The sequence below is a fragment of the Leptonotus elevatus genome, chromosome 2 (genome assembly GCF_054856555.1).
Source record: "Leptonotus elevatus isolate MCC_2025b chromosome 2, RoL_Lele_1.0, whole genome shotgun sequence".
In the NCBI taxonomy this organism is placed as follows: Eukaryota; Metazoa; Chordata; class Actinopteri; order Syngnathiformes; family Syngnathidae; genus Leptonotus; species Leptonotus elevatus.
In genome coordinates this window covers 26,363,414-26,381,781 of record NC_141240.1, presented here as the reverse complement: position 1 = coordinate 26,381,781, position 18,368 = coordinate 26,363,414, and the positions used below count along the sequence as shown (strand labels likewise).

At 38.5% G+C, this 18,368-nt stretch overlaps 3 protein-coding genes across 5 annotated transcripts in view; 2 read left to right on the top strand and 1 right to left on the bottom strand.

The window, feature by feature from the left end:
- The window catches only part of LOC147179389 (piezo-type mechanosensitive ion channel component 2), a 40,417-nt gene extending 30,850 nt beyond the window's left edge, over nt 1–9,567 (top strand). For all 3 annotated transcript variants that reach the window (XM_086069639.1, XM_086069638.1, XM_086069640.1), the window contains 14 exons: nt 1,234–1,422; nt 1,609–1,804; nt 3,032–3,164; nt 3,921–4,068; nt 4,253–4,467; nt 4,545–4,703; nt 4,791–4,938; nt 5,260–5,448; nt 5,736–5,828; nt 6,717–6,886; nt 6,955–7,071; nt 7,173–7,252; nt 8,295–8,514; nt 8,646–9,567. In XM_086069639.1, the coding sequence (XP_085925765.1) occupies nt 1,234–1,422; nt 1,609–1,804; nt 3,032–3,164; nt 3,921–4,068; nt 4,253–4,467; nt 4,545–4,703; nt 4,791–4,938; nt 5,260–5,448; nt 5,736–5,828; nt 6,717–6,886; nt 6,955–7,071; nt 7,173–7,252; nt 8,295–8,514; nt 8,646–8,898 (2,310 nt within the window). In that variant the 3' untranslated portion in view covers nt 8,899–9,567. The remainder of the gene's footprint in view (nt 1–1,233; nt 1,423–1,608; nt 1,805–3,031; nt 3,165–3,920; nt 4,069–4,252; nt 4,468–4,544; nt 4,704–4,790; nt 4,939–5,259; nt 5,449–5,735; nt 5,829–6,716; nt 6,887–6,954; nt 7,072–7,172; nt 7,253–8,294; nt 8,515–8,645) is intronic.
- atp5f1e (ATP synthase F1 subunit epsilon) lies at nt 9,527–11,401 on the bottom strand. Its single transcript, XM_086069645.1, has 3 exons — nt 11,269–11,401; nt 10,805–10,926; nt 9,527–9,667 (listed from the first exon to the last, which is right to left on the bottom strand). Coding segments are annotated over exons 1-3 (156 nt in total). The 5' UTR covers nt 11,301–11,401; the 3' UTR covers nt 9,527–9,665.
- Nucleotides 11,402–12,791: 1,390 nt separating this feature from the next.
- Nucleotides 12,792–17,957, top strand: LOC147179387 (PRELI domain containing protein 3B-like). Its single transcript, XM_086069998.1, has 6 exons — nt 12,792–12,940; nt 13,738–13,906; nt 13,984–14,073; nt 16,102–16,172; nt 16,487–16,589; nt 16,667–17,957. Exons 1-6 carry the CDS (start codon nt 12,909–12,911, stop codon nt 16,781–16,783), a joined length of 582 nt encoding a protein of 193 aa, XP_085926124.1. The 5' UTR covers nt 12,792–12,908; the 3' UTR covers nt 16,784–17,957.
- Nucleotides 17,958–18,368: the final 411 nt, after the last annotated feature.

Here is an 18,368-nt window from a genome sequence, read left to right as displayed (position 1 = left end):
AAGTCAGAGGCTGCGTCAAAGCCTTCTGTATGCTCTAGTATTAAAAAAACCCATAAACACGTATAAATACGTTTTTGAGACCATGGCAATATTTGAAATAGAACGTTTTTGGGAGCAAATGAGTTAGGAAACAACATTTTGGGGCACCATGTATACTGTACTACATTATTTTTATGTAACCACAACATGTCCCAATTGTCAAGGAAGAAGCCCTGGCCACTGTAGCAGTATTATAATTGTATTGTATTGAATTGGTGCAAAATAAAGGAAAGAGTGTAGATTTTTTTTTTTTGTGTAATGATTGCCTCATTAGTTGACTGCATTTTGCAACAGGGGCTCCCCACGCTTTTCCTTTTAGCCACATAAACATATGAAATTATGAATATAGTTAAATATGAATGTAAAACACAATATACAGTACTGTATATACTGTATTTGTACAGTTTCAGGGTTGCCAGGAATCCTTAAAAAATCTTATAGAATATTGAATCAATCAATCTGAAAACAATACCTTTATTGGCATTAAAATGTCAATGTTTAAAAAATTATCAAAGTTGGATTTTATGATCGTAAATAGTCTCAAAACTGGAAATAAATTAAAGGGATGCTTGACTCATTGAGCCATTTTCAGCAATAAAAAGTGAATATTTTGTCCAAAATTTATTTGATAACTTTATTATTTTTCTTGTACAATTAATACTTTTAAAAACAAATGTTTCCACTTGCTGTCGACTGAAGATGGCATCACCTGTGCCGAGGAAGTGGCTCACCTGTTGTCGGGGTTTGGTCAGCAAACTGAGCCATGACTGGTACTTACCTACTTCCTCAGCACAGGTGATGTCATCTTCAGTCGACAGCAAGTGGACAAATGAGTTTTTAAAAGTATACATGAAAAATAATGAAGTTATCAAATTAATTTTGGACAAAATATTAACTTTTTACTGCTGAAAATGGCTCAATGAGTCAAGTATCCCTTTACCATTCTTCTTTTTAAAAAAAAAAGAGAAAAAAAGTACAACGACTCGCAGGAACATCGTTCAATCACATTAGCATAACTCACAAAACATCATCCGCAATCATAAGGAGAACAAGCGCTATAGAAAATGTGTTTATGGATGTTATTATCTGATACATATCATATGTAGTCATTTAAATATCCCACCTAAGTTACCAATGAATGACACTTTATTTGTTTTGTCTGATGCCCCCCCCCAATTTTTTATTTTATTTCAGCTGAACGTGGTGGTGAAGTATTTCTTCCAGTTCGGTTTCTTCCCCTGGACCACTTCTGCCTACCGAGGCATCAATGCCGAACGTCCCTTTGCCCTGCCCAACATCATCGGGGTGGAGAAGAAGGACGGCTATGTCCTCTTTGACCTCATTCAACTGCTTGCTCTCTTCTTCCACCGCTCCATTCTCAAGGTTCATATAACATGATGCGCTTTATGTGCAAAATTATTATTTTTTTTCAGCTGCAGCAGTAACTGTCAGCTGGGATGGGCTGACAGTTGGCCATCTTTGATAATAATATTTGTTGAATTAATTAAGCTGTATCCCAAGATTCTTGTCCACACAAAATATACTGTACAAGTGTCCATGACTGCACAGTGCCACGGACTGTGGGACAACAAGGAAGTGGAGATGCCCGATTTCTTCAAGAAGCTAAAGAAGAAGGTGGACAAGAAGAAAATTACTGGAGGAGAAAAGGAGAAACAAGCACGCCGACTGAAGTTCCTCCCCCTCCAGTCGTCTACCACCTCCATCTTCCGGAAGCTGAAGAGGGGAAACTCTACAGAATCTGATGGTGAACACTCAAGACGCACTTCTCTAAAACTGTTGGCCTTTTGGCAGCACTTTACACCTGCACTTTGCACCTACAAATGTCCATTACATTTTAATGCAAGTTTCAATTAAACTGAAAATCATGCACTTTATGTCACTTCAGTTCACTATATAGTTTTTTTTTTTATTCAACTCAACTTATTAGTAACAAATGGATGAATCTATAATATCGTATGTTCAAACCGAATTCTTCTAAAAGGTTTAATTCGTTGACAAAAACTAAACAAAAATATTATCGTCAACACACATTTTTCACCGGACGAAAATTAGGCTAGACGAGACTAAAACCCTGATTAATAAAAAAAAATAACTGGGACTAAATCAGTATGCATTTTCGGCGACTAATGAAGAAGAGACCAAAATGTACTTCACTTAATATAAACTGGCCTAAAATGTGTGGACATTTTAGTTCATGAATACAAACAAGATGAAAATTATTTGATTTGATAAAATCCTCTCTGCTAATTGTAACTCAGTGACGCACCCACCCTTTCCAATCTGCAGCTAGCGAGTGCAAATGCACAAACACATGGGACAGTGAAAGCTTAAAAAATAACGTTAATATAATAAGCTATAACGTAACAATCTAACTACAATAATGTTAATCTAACCGCTAACTACTGCTGGCTACTTTACTAGCTCGTAGCATGGAGCAATCGTACTTGTTGATATACTGTAATTGTGTGTGTGTTAGAAGTTGTTTTTCATCAAAAAGATGAGAGATAAGTTGATGTGTAATAGTTTTAGATCCGAAATGTTCAACATTATCAGTATGATGACAAAAAACAACAACAAATATACTGGGGTAAAATGATTGTCCATCCATCCATTTACTACCGCTTATCGGGTCATGGTTAGCAGCAGCTTTAGGAGGTAAAATGATTGTTCTAACTAAAACTAGACTAAAACATTGACAGTTTTTGTTGACCACAACTCGACAAATAAAATGAAGTCTTCTTGGACCAAACTAAAGACTAAAATGCTAGATTTTTGTCAACTAAAAGTTCCCTAAATAAAAATGGGATGAGGTTGACTATGATAAAAACTAACACACGTGATTGAAACTGGACTAAAATTGTGATTACATTTAAAAATGGCTGATAAAATGAATACTACTGTAGAGTTCTGCTCTGCTCTTGAAAGACATCTTATTTTTTCCTCACATGATTTCTTAATTTTTCATCTGTAGTAGGCAAGCCCAAGAAGGAGAACAACAAAAAGAAGAGACGGCGTCGGCAAAAGGCCCCGCTGACCAGGAGACAGAGGATCAGACAGCTGATTAGGGAGAGGATGCTCCAGATTAAAACCACCGTCATTGAGGTGTGAGTAAAACAGCTTTTGTTAGTTGGATGTTCAATTCTTAAAATCCAGAATTTGATTCTCAGGTGAGCCATAAATGCAAGGCCTTCATCACTAAAGTCCATATTTAAATAAATATTCTGAGGAAAAAAATGAATGTATTTATTCATGTATCTATCATATAAATCAATGTTTCTCAACCCTGGTCCTCGAGGCACACTATTCAGCCGGTTTTCCATGTCTCCCCATTCCAACACAAGTGAGGATCGTTAGCAGGCTTCTGATGAGCTCTCATTGGAATCAGCTGCGTTGGAATAGGAAGACATAGAAAACTGGATAGTGTGCGCCGAGGACCAGGGTTGAGAAACACTGGTCTGAACTTATCATTACAAATTGTTTGGTTGTTTTAAATATAAATAACTGACCGAAATGTGGGTAAAATAAATCACTTTTACAAACACATTTAAATTATATTTTATTTTTAAAAAACTACACAATTAAATTGTACTTAGATTTGTTCTAAATAATAATATAAATTATAATATTTTCATCATTCAAATGTAAAAAAGTAAAAAGTATTTTATATATAGCATAGGCATTTTTATAGATGGATGGATGGATGGATGGATGGATGGATGGATGGATGGATGGATAGATAGATAGATAGATAGATAGATAGATAGATAGATAGATAGATAGATAGATAGATAGATAGATAGATAGATAGATAGATAGATAGATAGATAGATAGATAGATAATTTGTATTCATTTGTTTCAGGGCCCTTCACGTCTACTTACCCATAAGGCAGTTTTTCTATGACATCATCCACCCAGACTACAGTCCCGTGTGTGACCTCTACGCCCTCATGTTTCTCATCGATGTCGTCAACTTCATCGTGACCATATACGGGTACTGGGCTTTTGGAGTAAGTAACTGGGACTCGTGAGACATTTATGTTGTCACCTTGGAACAGGCCTCTTTATTAGTTACACCAGCCAATACTGATTGTTTTGAACATCATGTACTGCAAAATATGATTGTGGTTGTCATTTGTAATGGTGTAGAAGCACACGCAGTTATCACTGTCTAATGCTAGTCTGTATGTATAGAAATACTCAGCAGCGGCCGATATCACCGAGTCGCTGTCTGAGGACCAGGTCCCTGAAGCCTTCCTGGTCATGTTGCTCATCCAGTTTGGTACAATGATAGTGGACCGGGCACTCTACCTGAAGAAATCTCTGTTGGGAAAGTGTGTTTTCCAAGTGGTGTTAGTGTTTGGCATACACTTCTGGATGTTCTTTATCCTACCCGGGGTCACTGAGAGGTAAAGTGTTCATTCATTCATTCGGAATAAAAAACAACTGTTGATGTCCCCTTCAATGTCTTGTGTTGTGCACACAGGAGATTCAACCGTAATCCTGTCGCCCAGCTGTGGTACTTTGTAAAGTGTATTTACTTTGGCCTATCTGCGTACCAGATCAAGTGTGGCTACCCAAATCGCATCCTGGGAAATTTCCTCACTAAAAACTTCAACTACCTTAATCTCTTCCTCTTCCAAGGGTAACCATGTGCTGCCTTTCTTTAACTAGAACTTTTAAGGAGTAAAACATACACACGATATGACATTACATTGTATTTTTCTGCCAGGTTTCGTTTGGTCCCCTTCCTAACGGAGTTAAGGGCTGTGATGGACTGGGTCTGGACCGACACCACTCTGTCCTTGTCCAGCTGGATCTGTGTGGAAGACATCTATGCCAATATATTCATCCTCAAGTGCTGGAGGGAGTCTGAAAAAGTAACGTCATGCCAGATTTCCAAGTTTGTCAAAGCCACATGCAAAAGATAAACCAAAATGGTGAAAAATAATTCATGGTTAATGTAAAAAAATATATATTTGCATGTTTCCAGCAATTATTTTCAATTTTATTTTGAAACACATTTCTGAATGGACTCTACAGGGTCTTGGGTAGAAAATAACTGTCAGTGTGGCATTGGCAGTACTTGGGACCACAGTGTGCCACTACATCTAAATGATTAAGAATAAAGTCTACACAAAAATTCTAAAGCAGTGTGGTAGTATTTTATTTCCTTATTAATTGATTGATCATTGTTTCAGAAATTCCCCCACCCGCCAGGACAAAAGAAAAAGAAGGTGGTGAAATACGGCATGGGAGGACTCCTCATCTTTGTTCTCATCGGCATCATCTGGTTCCCACTGCTCTTCATGTCTCTCGTCCAATCAGCAGCCGGTGTCACAAATCAGCCTATTGACGTCTCCATTCAACTCAGCATTGCTGGATATGAGGTCAGGAGGAATTCACGTGCTTGTTGTTTGATATTCACTTTGTCGTATTTACTCTCGTAGTGGCCAGGGACATTTGTTTACGCAATACACAGGGCATCTAGAAAGTATTATGGTGGTGTCAGATATTATCGGAAAAGTAATTACAGCCACTATGTGTTTGTATATGTGTTCAATACAGCAATAATAGTGGTTACTGTCAACTGATGTGAAATGACAAGCATAATTGGTTTGGTGTTGTACACAATGCCACAAGTGTATTTATCACGGGTCACTCCCTTTGTTTGCAGCCTCTCTTCACTATGAGTGCCCAGGAGCAGAACTTAGTTTCTTACTCAGAAGCGGCATTCAACCGACTCACCAAAGTCTACGCAACCTACCCAGTAAGATGAGCTTCTCTTCTTCAATAAAGCAAATGTCTAGTTCACTAATTCACAATACTACTACTACTACTACTACTGGGGTCTGCCACATGTGGCTCTTTGGTCCGTCTCCTGTGGCCCCCTGTGGATCTCTTAAAAAAAAAATGTTTGTAGAAATAAATAGATTTTTATTTTAATTTTTTTGTTAAAAATATAATTTAAATGAATTAATAATTTAGATGATAAATAATAAATTTTAAAAAATTAAATAGTAAAAAAAAAATTGTCATCAGAAAAAAGAGAGTAATCGAGATTTTTTTTTTTAAGTTTTAAAAATGACCAACAATTTCTAAAAAGTGACAATAAAATGTCCAAAAAGAGGAAAAGCAGAAAATTACCACAAAAAGTCTACGAAATTGCCAAAAATGTCAGATAATTGGATAAAAAAAAAGGCAAAAAAGAAAATATTATAATCCAAGAAGTAACCAAAAAAATTATAATCCAAAAACAAAATAAATCCAGAAAATTACCATAAAAATTGCAGGGAAAAAATAAATATAAAATGTCCAAAAAAGGAAGAAGAGAGGCAGAATGACCACACGTGTCCATAGAATTGCCAAAAATGTCAGAAAGGCAAAAAAGTATTATTGAAAAATAATAAAAACTAATCAGAAAACAGAAGACAAAGGGTAGTAGAACATGAACTTGTTGCTCTCATATTTTCCTGTTCTGGTGCAGCTCTAATTAGGGCCCACCTGGGCCCTCAGTACATTAGACTAACAATAACACAAACACACTGTTTTGTTCATCACAATGTCCAAATATTTTGCGTCTCCAGACAGATTTTTTTGTTATTTATTTAGACTAAAATGGCTGACTGACTGCTTTTATTTATTCTCTCTCCTCAAGTCCGCTATGCAGTTCATAATGAACTATGAGGCTGAAGACATTATCATTGCAAAGATCAAGAGTGATGCCAGCCTGCTTTGGAGCATCAGCCCGGCCAATCGGGAGGCCATGATTGAGGATCTCAGCAACTCCCCTCATTTATACATGACGCTACGATGGACACTGCTCAGGTCAGGCTGGCTTCATTTAGTTGTTTTTTTTCCCCCCCAGGCGTTTTACATACTATATCCTGTTTTAGAAATGCCTCCATATCGATGAACGCCGAGACAGTGGGGGAACACACGGTGAAGTTTGAAGACAAGGACTTGAAGGAAGGAATAGTCCACATGCTGAAAGGCAACAGCAGCGAACACGTGTGAGTCGCAGTCAATGACAAGCCAGATAGTCGCACCACACAGCCTCAAGTGGATATTTGAAATGTAGTCTAACTGGCGATCTGCTTCTCTGTCCTGGTAGGATTATTGACTCACTGCTGCCCAAATTCTTCAGGGGTCCCAAAGGATCAGAGTCCAAAATGGCAACCAGAATGAACATAGGTTAGTTGATGCTTTAATAACAGTCATGACACATTTTTGTTCAGTTCTTCAATTCAATTCAATTAAAAACTTTTATTTCATTATTTAAAAAAAAAAAAAAGGGAGACAAAATAGAAGTAAAACTTATATCTGCCTCACAAAAAAAGATCAACACAAAATAAGTGACAGCAAGCAGTCAAGACGCTTTCAATGTAACAAACAAAATGACCTTGTGCTGTATGTATTTTTCCAATAATTGTGCTTTTGTTTTTGTTTTTTAAAATACAAAGAGACTGAGATGATTTAGTTTTATGTCCAGATTGTTCCACAAACTGACACCTTGAGTTGAAATACATCGTTATTTTTGTTTTGTTCTATATTAAGGTTTGAAATAAATATAAATTCCTCTTAATTTGTACTCACTTTCCCCCCTTTTTTTGTGATTTGCATGTTAATTGTTAAAATTTAATGATGGACTTTGTATATTATTTGAAGGCGGTTTAACTCCATCAATTCATTAAATTTTAAAGTTTTTAGTTGTATAAATATTGGATTAGTGTGACCTCTGTATCCACATCTGAAAACGACACAAATCGTACGTTTCTGTTAAAAAAAAATTTTTTTTTAAAAAGGGTTCATTGTAGGTTTTACCAGCACACCCACCACACTTCAATGCAATAGCTCAAGTATGGAACAATCAATGAATTATTCACCTGCATATCGCTGGCGTCAGGCCAAAACCTCATAAGTCCCAATTTAGCAAATGTCATACTTTTCCAAAAATATACAATTATGACAATGACAAACATTTTTATGAATTCTTGACCTATCTAAAGTGTTGAAAATGACTAACTCTTTAATGACGCAATGTTAATGGCTGAATAAACATGCTGTTTTGCCTACATAAATTAGCCCACTTTTCAATTTATAATAGCAAACTTTTAAATACAAGCATCCAAGTTTACACTATCGAAACATGAGCTATATTTTTAATTCATTATAGTACATTTTATGCAGTTATATTGCTATTTGTTAACAGTGTCCCTGTTTGTGTTGCCCATAGGCCATACTGACCGTCCAGAACTCCTGGCTTTCTTCAGACCCTTGTCCATAAGACTCCGAAAAGTCAACAGCACTTCGCAGCGGGAGGCGGGCCAATGGTGGATGGTACAGGAGTGCATTCCGGCACTTGTCTCGTCTGACCACAAATGTGACAGCATCGAAATCGTGGTGTTCAGTGACAAAGTCAGCCCAGCCAGTCTGGGCTTTTTGGCTGGACACGGGTAGGTAACCTGGGTGCAAAAATCCTAACAGTATGTGAAGTCCAACAAGTCACTTAAATATGTAGGATTTAATTCACAGGAGCATAAACTCAAGACGTTTCCGAGCAATACTTGCTTTGCTTTCTCCATAGAATTGTGGGCCTCTACATGTCAGTGGTGTTGGTCATCGGCAAGTTTGTGAGGGAGTTCTTCAACGGCATCTCACGCTCCATCATGTTTGAGGAGCTGCCGTGCGTGGACCGCGTCCTCAAGCTGTGCACGGACATCTTTGTGGTGCGCGAGACCGGAGAGATGGAGCTGGAGGAGACGCTCTTCGAGAAGCTCATCTTCCTCTACAGATCGCCCGAGACCATGATCAAGATGACCAGAGAGAAGGGCAGCTAGACTGGGAACTTGCTGCTCTTCTGTGGACTTTTCCGCCGGATGCAGCTGAATATATGTTGCAGAAAACGGTCAACTCTTCTGCCACTTAAAGGGCTGCTTTATAAATCATTCAAGTAGGAAATGATGGATGTCGATGCATCTCGACTGTGATCAAAAGCAAGATGAAGTTTACATTATACAAATGTCTGGTGTCATGACACCTAACACTTAAAAGTGATTTAATCATTAAACCAGAAGAATACAAATGAATGGTCTACCGGATGCCCACTTGATTGCATGTATTTCTAATTGGGATTGATACTAATAATCAATTACGTGATTAATTGATTTGATGCTGGAGTCTCTTTGTATTTTCCTCCATTTAAAATGTGCACACAAAAATGAATGTTAATTTTCCCCATACTCTGTTAACAAAATGTAGTTCAATGTTCCTCCTTAATTTCTAACATGAATTGTTTGTTCCTTTTTACTAAAAACCTCTTTGAGGGCATTGACTCCTGGTTTTGGATTTTCCTTGTACAAACTACTGAACTGAAAGTCTTACACATTTACAATACATTTTCACAAAGTTTAAAATTTTGTTCGAAGTTGTCAACGCAAATAAAATAAAAATCAGTCTTAGCATGAATCTGGTTTAATTTAACTTTAATTACAAATAACAGGGAGGGAATTTCCATGATGTTATATCGTCTCTTCAGGACATCACATCGTCCTCCATCTTTTTTCAGACAGTTGCAGTTGGAAGCGTTCTACATCACAGGAGCACATCCTGCAGAGGCAGAAATGAAATGAAATAAATGCCTAGAACAGAGCATGCACATTGACTAGGTGCACTTTGATTGAAATGCAGAAGAAGACGAAAACTAAGACCTCGCAATACTTTACAAAGCATTATCATTTGGTCTAAACATTTTTCAAACAACAACAATTTGGTTAGGCGGACTGCCCTAGTAGTTACAACATAAACTTCATTAGGAACACATACACAAGTTGAAAGCAGATCTTTTTTTTTTCTTAAATACAAAAGGATTGCACTTTATTTTTATTATCAACATAACTATATCCATAAAGAGATGCATTGTCCTCATATAGTATGACGGTTAGCCTCTTTTAGTGTTTCCCAACATTTATTGAGCCAAGGCACATATTTTACATTGCAAAAATTTCACAGCACACCAAACAAGAGTAAAAAAATAAATATACAGTCTACTAAATTGATGTGTGTTGGTAGTGGGTGATTTTTCCCCTGCCGTTCACACTACTCAGATTCACCTACTGACATATTTTGTGAGGAAAATCTCTGCTCCGTTATTGACCTGTGTAGCTGGGCCTAATTTAAATGTTAGGCTCTGAACAAAAAATACAAAATGGAAAATAAAACGGACCACATGACTGTATTATAATATTTAATTGATCAGGTGTACGTTACCCAGCGGTTTAGTAACATGCATCAATAAAAACGCTTTAGCTTGTTAGCTGCCGCAATCAGTCTGCACAATGATCATGAGCCATCAAGCATATTATAATAGGCCAAATTATGTATTGATTTATTTTTTTTAGCAGTGATTCTCAACTTGGGTGCTTCGAGAGTTCAGTGGTGTCCGAAGTATTTGTCCAGTCTCACCAAAGTTGTCACTTATAGTGTATAGCAAAAATAAATGTAATTCACAACCTGTGTATCCACCTGCTGCCATTCATCCAAGACAAGAGAGTAAATCATGACATCTTGTGAGCTTTGTGTTCAATTAAAAAGACCCGAATTTCACACAGAGTAAGGCATGCCAATTTTGGTCGATGACGTGCGGTGAGATTTTTCATGTTGGGAAACACTGTGAGATTAAAGTCCATAACAAAATGAGTCACCCTCCTGGTGTTGAACGATCCACGTATTCAGACGTGAACTTACATGCAGTTTTGGGCTTGACGACTTTGACATTGGCTTCGGCCGCCTTCATCGCTACACTTTGCGCCTGTGGCTTTAGGGCCGCCCGCACCGCGTTGGCGCAGATCGACGAGAAGCGGATGTAGCTGCACAGAGGACAAACACACAATCGGCCAGCGGCACGTTAAAGTGAAAGCTATAGTATGTCAAAAAACAACAATGACAATGCATATGTCGATACGTGGTCGTATGTCTAATCGGGAACACAGCACGTTTTGGATGGACGACGCGAGAAGCAGCACAAGTAAAGCGTTAACGGTGTGGACGAGCTGACTTCAAGTAGCATTAGCATGGCGGCTAACTAGCAAAGATCCGTCAAAACCGTAAAACTGAAGATTTAACATATTACGCTACAGTACACCTATTCGTGCATCCGTCAATCGTTTAAACAAACTAAAAATGCGTGTCATCGAGGTCTTTGTTCTCACTTGAGCCCGGCTTGTCTCCAGTACGCGACCATCTTAGCAGTTTTGTGTGGAGCTTCAGCTTCAAGGGCAGGTCGGAGGAGTCGGCCGCGTACGTGATGACGTCATTTACACATTGGTTCGCCCCTCCCCTCCCGTGTTACCTCTAAAATTTGAGAAAGCGCAGCAAAATTTGCACTCTACTCGTGCCAGTGCAACCAATAAGTTTACAGTTGTTGTTTTTTTAAATATGCAATTACTATTATTGATTAATGTATTTTTTGTTGCTGTCAAAGTTCTGCTCTACCCTTCAGCCAATTTAAAAATTCAGGTAAAAGAAAAAAAGTCAGTCTGGAACTCTAATTTAATAAAAAGAAGAAAAAAAGAGATATTTTTTTGCTGTACACGCACACACACACACATTTAGTCGATTTTGGGCGACTGGAATAGTAAGAATACTGTATATTGTGTCTGTGGCTAAAATATACCTCAGCAATCCAGCTATCATTTTAAGATTACAATTATTTGCTAAATTATGTTGCGTATTTACAGTATTTCAATGTTATATGTCACTATCCCAAAATGATTTTTTTTTTCAGCATTCACATCTTCCATTAAAAATGCCTAAATTAACCAAGCTATTTGAGCACCGCCCCCAGTTTTTCACATTTTCCAAAACAATAATTCTGAAATTACTGCAGAAATGTTGACAATCTTACAAAACTAATTAATCTGCATTTCTCAACTCAACACGCTCATTTTTTTCAACTTCATAATGTTCAGTTTATTCTGAATCAAGATATCCTAGGGAACCGTTTTTTGCCATAGCCTACCAATAATTAATCTGTTTTCAGAATGGCACGTTTTCATAAAAAAGACCACAATTAAGAGACATTTTCCATAACCCCCACTCCACATTACTCAACCGATTTAAACTACACCTTTAAATTGTTTAAGTTACTCATTGAAGAAATTATTTGCTTTCCATTCCTAGAGTTACTGTTTCGATACCTTCTGTTAGCAGGTTAGACAATAGGCATTTAAGCAATTCTCATTATAGATATAGTACATAAATACAGGTCATGTCAAATCTGAATTACTATTGATTAAAATGATTTATTTTCACCAAAATTGAAAGCTGGCATCTGTACTCTTGAGTACTCATATTTTTTTTCTGAAAAAAACAAAGGCCAACGGTAGGGGCACTTGAGGTAAAATTTATAAGAAGCATATAATGAGCTGAAGTTGGGAATGATAAAACGATAATTCAGACAAAAAATCCACATCGTTGGCAAGTTTCTTTGCATTATCACAGCTAGTAAAATAGTTCAAAAAGTTAGTGAGATGGATACAAATGGCTAACATAAGCCTAGACAGTAAATAATACAAGTCTTTGCAATTATTGTACTTGCCACTTTACATTCAGAATTAGGTTGGCCACCGTAATACTGTATCCAATAAAATACCGTACTATAGGATACAACGGGGAAAAAAATATCCACGTGTCTACCGCGAGAGGGAGCCTGTTATCTCCGGAGGCCGCCTGAGAAGTTTGTCCCTTCCGACTTTCTATCCGTGAGTCCTTTCTCCTTCCTCGCTGCGGTCACGCTATCGCCTTAGCTCAACCGGCTCCTGAGCTCTGACGGACAAAGCAGGACACAAAAATGAAGATCTGGACGTCAGAGCACATTTTCAAGTGAGTGCTATTGTCTCTTTGGGTTTCGTAATCAGTCACACGTTTAGACCTCCTCGAAAACGTTCATTGCGCCGCTTCTTCATAAGCTTGAACAAGGTTAGCCACTTTAGCCAAGTTAGGGAAGTTGGCTTGAGTAAGGTAATGGTTCAAGTAGCCAAAGTGGTTGCTGGTGTTGTTCTCATAGAAGGCGTAGGTCTTCTTAGCGTCACAACCAGTCGTTTTGAAGTTTATAAAACAAAGGTTCGAGCATGGAAGTCTCTGGAGCAAATGCCTCAACTTGTTGTTAGTTTCGTGCTGCAAGCATAAAACTTTTACTTATCGAGATATACGTTTTTTAAACATAAGATGATAGTGGGGAATTAGGGCAGCTCATAAATACGGGAGTTTCCCCCTCATTATCATATTTTGCATCACTTATGAAGTTGGAATCTGACATAACCACGATTACATAACATTCTACCCAGCATGAGGTAATAACGGGGGCGTTTCTCTTGTCAACAGCTGACGAGATAATTTACAAACTGTTCGACAGTATGTTTTAAAAGCTTGGAACTTGAACTCTAGTGGCTATTTCAATCTTATGGGTAATATAAACGTTACATTATTGTAGAGCTGTCACACAAATATTTGTTCAATTATTCCATCGATTACGCAGGGAATCACGCCCAACCCCTCTAATTCACACATGTATGCCGCATGACCTCAGCAAAGATCAACACCCGCTCCCCCACCACCATTAAATAAGTGAAATTTTCCATTATTTCAAAGTATACATACTATCCCACATGGTTTAACAGTCACCCATGGGAGACGGTGACCAAGGCAGCCATGCAGAAGTACCCCAACCCCATGAATCCCAGTGTGTTTGGTGTGGATGTTCTGGACAGACGGGTGGACACGGAGGGGCGGTTACACAGTAAAAGACTGCTTAGCACGGAGTGGGGTCTTCCCGCCATCGCCAAATCTGTAAGTGCAAATTGTCATTACATTGAAAAAAAAAAGTTTGGATTCAGATTATAAATACTTCTGTCTTTTTCCTGCAGATCATTGGGTTAACAAGAACGTGCACTTATGTCCAAGAACATTCAGTAGTGGACCCCAAACAGAAGATCTTTGAGCTCAAATCTACAAATGTGAGTAGCCACTTACATACTTGTGCATCAATATTTCACTGTGTGTAGTGAACCTGTAAAATACAAATTAAGCGGAATGAATTTTCAATATTTTCCATGATTTGGGCCATTCTTCCGTCGAGTCACGTGTGTCGTGTGACATTCTCACAATTCTGTTGTTCTTCCGGGCAAGCTTAGGCAATAATTAAGGCGTTATAAATTATGGGATATTTGTTGTATCGTTTAGAGATAGACCGATATGCTTTTTCAGGGCCGATACCGATTATCGTAGTCAGGGAGGCCGATAACCGATATTTGAAGCTGATATACATTTGGTATAAAAAAAAAAAGTTGGTGTCAAAATTTTTAATAATAATAAAAACTCCAGCACTTGACTGCTTAAATGCCTTCAAGCACATATTTATTAAACAGCTTTTGCGATTTACAACATGTTTAAGGTTTTTTCATCAGCTTTTGCACCAACTATAATGCCAACTCCCAAATAGCCACTAATTCTTGGGCTAACTGTTAGCTCGCGGGCTAACCATTCACCCACATGCTAACCCCGGGATAACTCCCAAATAGTCGCTAAAAAACGTCTATTAGGTTAGCCCGCGAGCTGACGGCTAACCTAATAGCCATTAATTCGCAAGCTACCCGGTTAGCTCGCGGGCTAATAGCCGCTAATTTGCGAGCTAACGGTTAGCTCGCGGGGTAATGTTGGAAATCATTTCTTTGATTTCTGCGTGTTCAAATAAATTCAAAGTTGAAATCTGTGAACAAGTTTGCCAGCTTTATTTCAGATTCTGAAAGCCACTTTGAGCTACTGCTCAATCATCGCAGCTCACCCACAAATGTGTTCTTCTCAAAGTTCATGCATGCATATATACAGAAATCGTTCCCTCCCCCTTTATTGACAAAGAAAGTACCATTTGGTCTCTTCTCAACATGTGACATTTTCCTGTCACAACAAATCTACACACCCCCTCTCCTTATCTCTTCCTCAAGGATGTGGGCAAACACCTTGGCCACACCACCTCCCTGCACCAGGCCCCCCATAAAACTCCACACAGAGCACAGCCCCCCCTTTGATCTTGTCCTGTCAGCAGAGTGGAATACAATCAGGCCATCTCCCATTGAGTTCTTTCAGTCCTTAACAGATGTGAGGTAAACAATTGGCTTCCTAGATAAACTATTGAACTCTGTAACTGCTTTGCACCAGAGATTCCCGCATACCTGCCTTGTGGATTCCGACACCTCACTTCCTTAGGAGAAAAACAGACCACATTCTTCTACCATATGGGAACAGTTTTACATATCTAACTAAAATCAAAAACACTTTGAAGAATATATTCTGAAACAGAAAAACAATGTTAATAATTCTAACAGTAACTATTCACCCGCACGCTAACTTCCAAATAGCTGCTAATTCGCGAGCTAACTCTTAGCTCATGGGCTAACTGTTCACCCACGCGCTAACCCTGGGATAACTCCCAAATAGCCGTTAATCAATTAGCGGCTATTAGCCCGCGAGCTAATAGCTAGCCCATGGGCTAATAGCCGCAAATTGCTGCTAGCTGTTAGCACTGCACGAGCAACCAATCAGATGGTGCTGTGGGTGGGCCAATGCTGCAGGGAGTCAACAGCCGCTGACTCAGAGGAGAAAAGCGCCCATAGGAGCAAAAAGTTTTAAAAAAATTTTAATATATCGGCCATCAAAACAAAAAAAAGAGGCAGATATCGATATTCATAAAATGCTGAATATCTGCGCCGATTCTCGGTCTATCCTTAGTATCGTTGGTTAGCTCTGTGACTCACAAACATGTGATGCCGCACGTTTGCCTCAGTATCACTGAAAAGGGAAGTCAAAAAGTTGAACTACTTACCTATATGCTGACAGAGCTAACCTAAGACACAATAAATAAAATAGCAAAATAAAATATGTATATATTGGTGAAAAGTCAATCAGATGTTTGAAGTCTTTGTGTTCAGTTCCAATGAAGTGCCTTCAAGGAAGCACTAACTTCAAATTTTGTTTGGTCTGGTCAGATATCTTTCACTAACCTCGTGTCTGTGGACGAGAAGCTGACGTATAAGCCTCATCCGCAGGATCCTGACAAGTACGTTTTATTCTCTTCTTCTTTTAGTCTCAACGGTGAATACGATGCACATGTTGTGTGACTCATTTTTGTTGGTAACAATATGAATGATGGCTCAGAAATCCTTGTAAATGGTAGGACCCTTGAATATGACGATCATGAATCCCTGGAGAATTATAGTTAGTTTCCCGAAACAAATATCGCCGAAGCAAAAATGATATTGACGTATCTTGACGTGAAGCTGCAAATAAAGTTTCATCAGTAATGAAAATGAACGTGAGACGGGTTGTTTCAATTTGCGTTGAACGTACTGTATTGTCTCTGTTGTTGACCAGGACGGTGCTGACGCAGGAGGCTCTGATCAGTGTGAAAGGTGTCAGTCTGAGCAGCTACCTGGAGGGCCTCATGGCCAGCACCATGTCTGTCAACGCCGGCAAGGTGAGGACAACCCGGAACTTTCCTTTCACCTCTCTCACCTCCTTTTCCTAACCCTTTGCCCCGTTGGACGGTGTCAGGGCCGCGAGGCGATGGAGTGGGTTATCCGGCGCTTGAACGCGGAAATCGAGGAGCTGGCGGCGACGGCTCGCGGCACCTTGCGTGTGCCCATGGCGGCGGCCGTTGCAGACAAATGATAGCGGGTCTCCACCCATCATGAACTGACACGCCTCTCTGGTTGGCGGTGCACCTCGTCAGCCAGTGGAGCCTAATTACCACGGCCCCTCGGAGCCACTTTTGTGCGCGTGTGAAATTGTGAGGTTGTGTGTGTGTCTGAGAATGATGTGTGCAAATGAAAGCCAACAAGGCCAACATGACTTTATTTTATTCACGCCGTGCCACAAGCTCACTCCTTCAGTACCTTTCGTCCAACAAGAATGTCATAAAAGCACTGTAAACAGCTGTTAATCTCTTTAACTCATTCATTGCCATTGACGGCTATAGACGTTAAAAAATAATTTTAACTATTTCTATTAGTTTGACGGTTTTTTTATTTTCTTTTGTTAACAAGAGTATGAAAACCTAGAAGAAGAAAAAAATGTTTATTTCGAACAGATATAAAATTTGTGATTAATTGTGTTTACTAGTGAAGTCATGCGATTTAATTACAATTACTAATATGAATTGCCTGGCGCCCCAAATTTTTTTTCTTTTTTCTTTTTTTAAAATCTTTAAAAAAATTAATAAAAGATTATTAAAAATTAGGGGCGTCAGGTGATTAACAATTTTGTTTTGTAATTAATCATATGACTTCACTAGTTAACTCACGATTAATCACTAATTTTATATCTGTTCTAAATCTACAATAAAAAATTCTAGGTTTTTTTACTTTATTTCTCTTCTCTTTTATTCCGCGGTGCCATTCACTCAAAGCGTTAGAGCTGATCTAGTTTGAGTTCAGGTAGCAGGAAGGATTAAAAGGTGGTTGAGCAAACCTCAAATCTGCGTTCGTATTCACATGATGTCATTCAGGCTGCGTTTTTGTTTCTTGCTTCACCACGCAGACCTTCAGTAACGATGGTTATTCGGAGAGGTTTGTGTCTTGGTCAGTAGCTTTTTTTTTTTTTTTCAAAGCAGCCTGAAGTTTTATTTCAATATGAAGATCTGTGTCTTGCTCAGCCATACATCCATGCAGTTTAGTTCTTTTCATGAACTGTGATGCCTTTCTTATGGGCATCATTTTAAGAACAGCGGCTGTAAATAGGATAATATTTATATTAGAGTGGTGTTACATTCCAAGAATGTGAGCATGTAACTAAAAGGATAATTCCCACTGACATGGTTTGAAAATAAAGTGATGCTATTGTTTCATGGTGGTGGTGAAATTGTCTTGTACATTCTGTTCTATTTAACCTGTTGATGACCAATGTTGTGTACAAAGCCCCTCGTTAGTAAGGCAAGGCAGCTTATATAGCACATTTTATACACAAGGCAACTTACTGTGCTTCACACTAAAATAACAGAAAAAGAAAAAAAATTATATATATATATAAGCCTGGATTTAAAAGCATTTACACTCAGCGCTGACTTCGCTTCTGTTGGCTGCTTATTCCATTCGTGTGCAGCATAACAGCTAAATGCAGCTTCACCATGTTTACTTTCAACTCTGGGTTCCACTAATTGACCCAAGGCTGCTGATCTAAGAGCCATACTGGGTTTATATTTAAGTAGTGTTGCATTGGGATACCAGTACCATATCTTGATGTTTTGGCGTCAAAAACA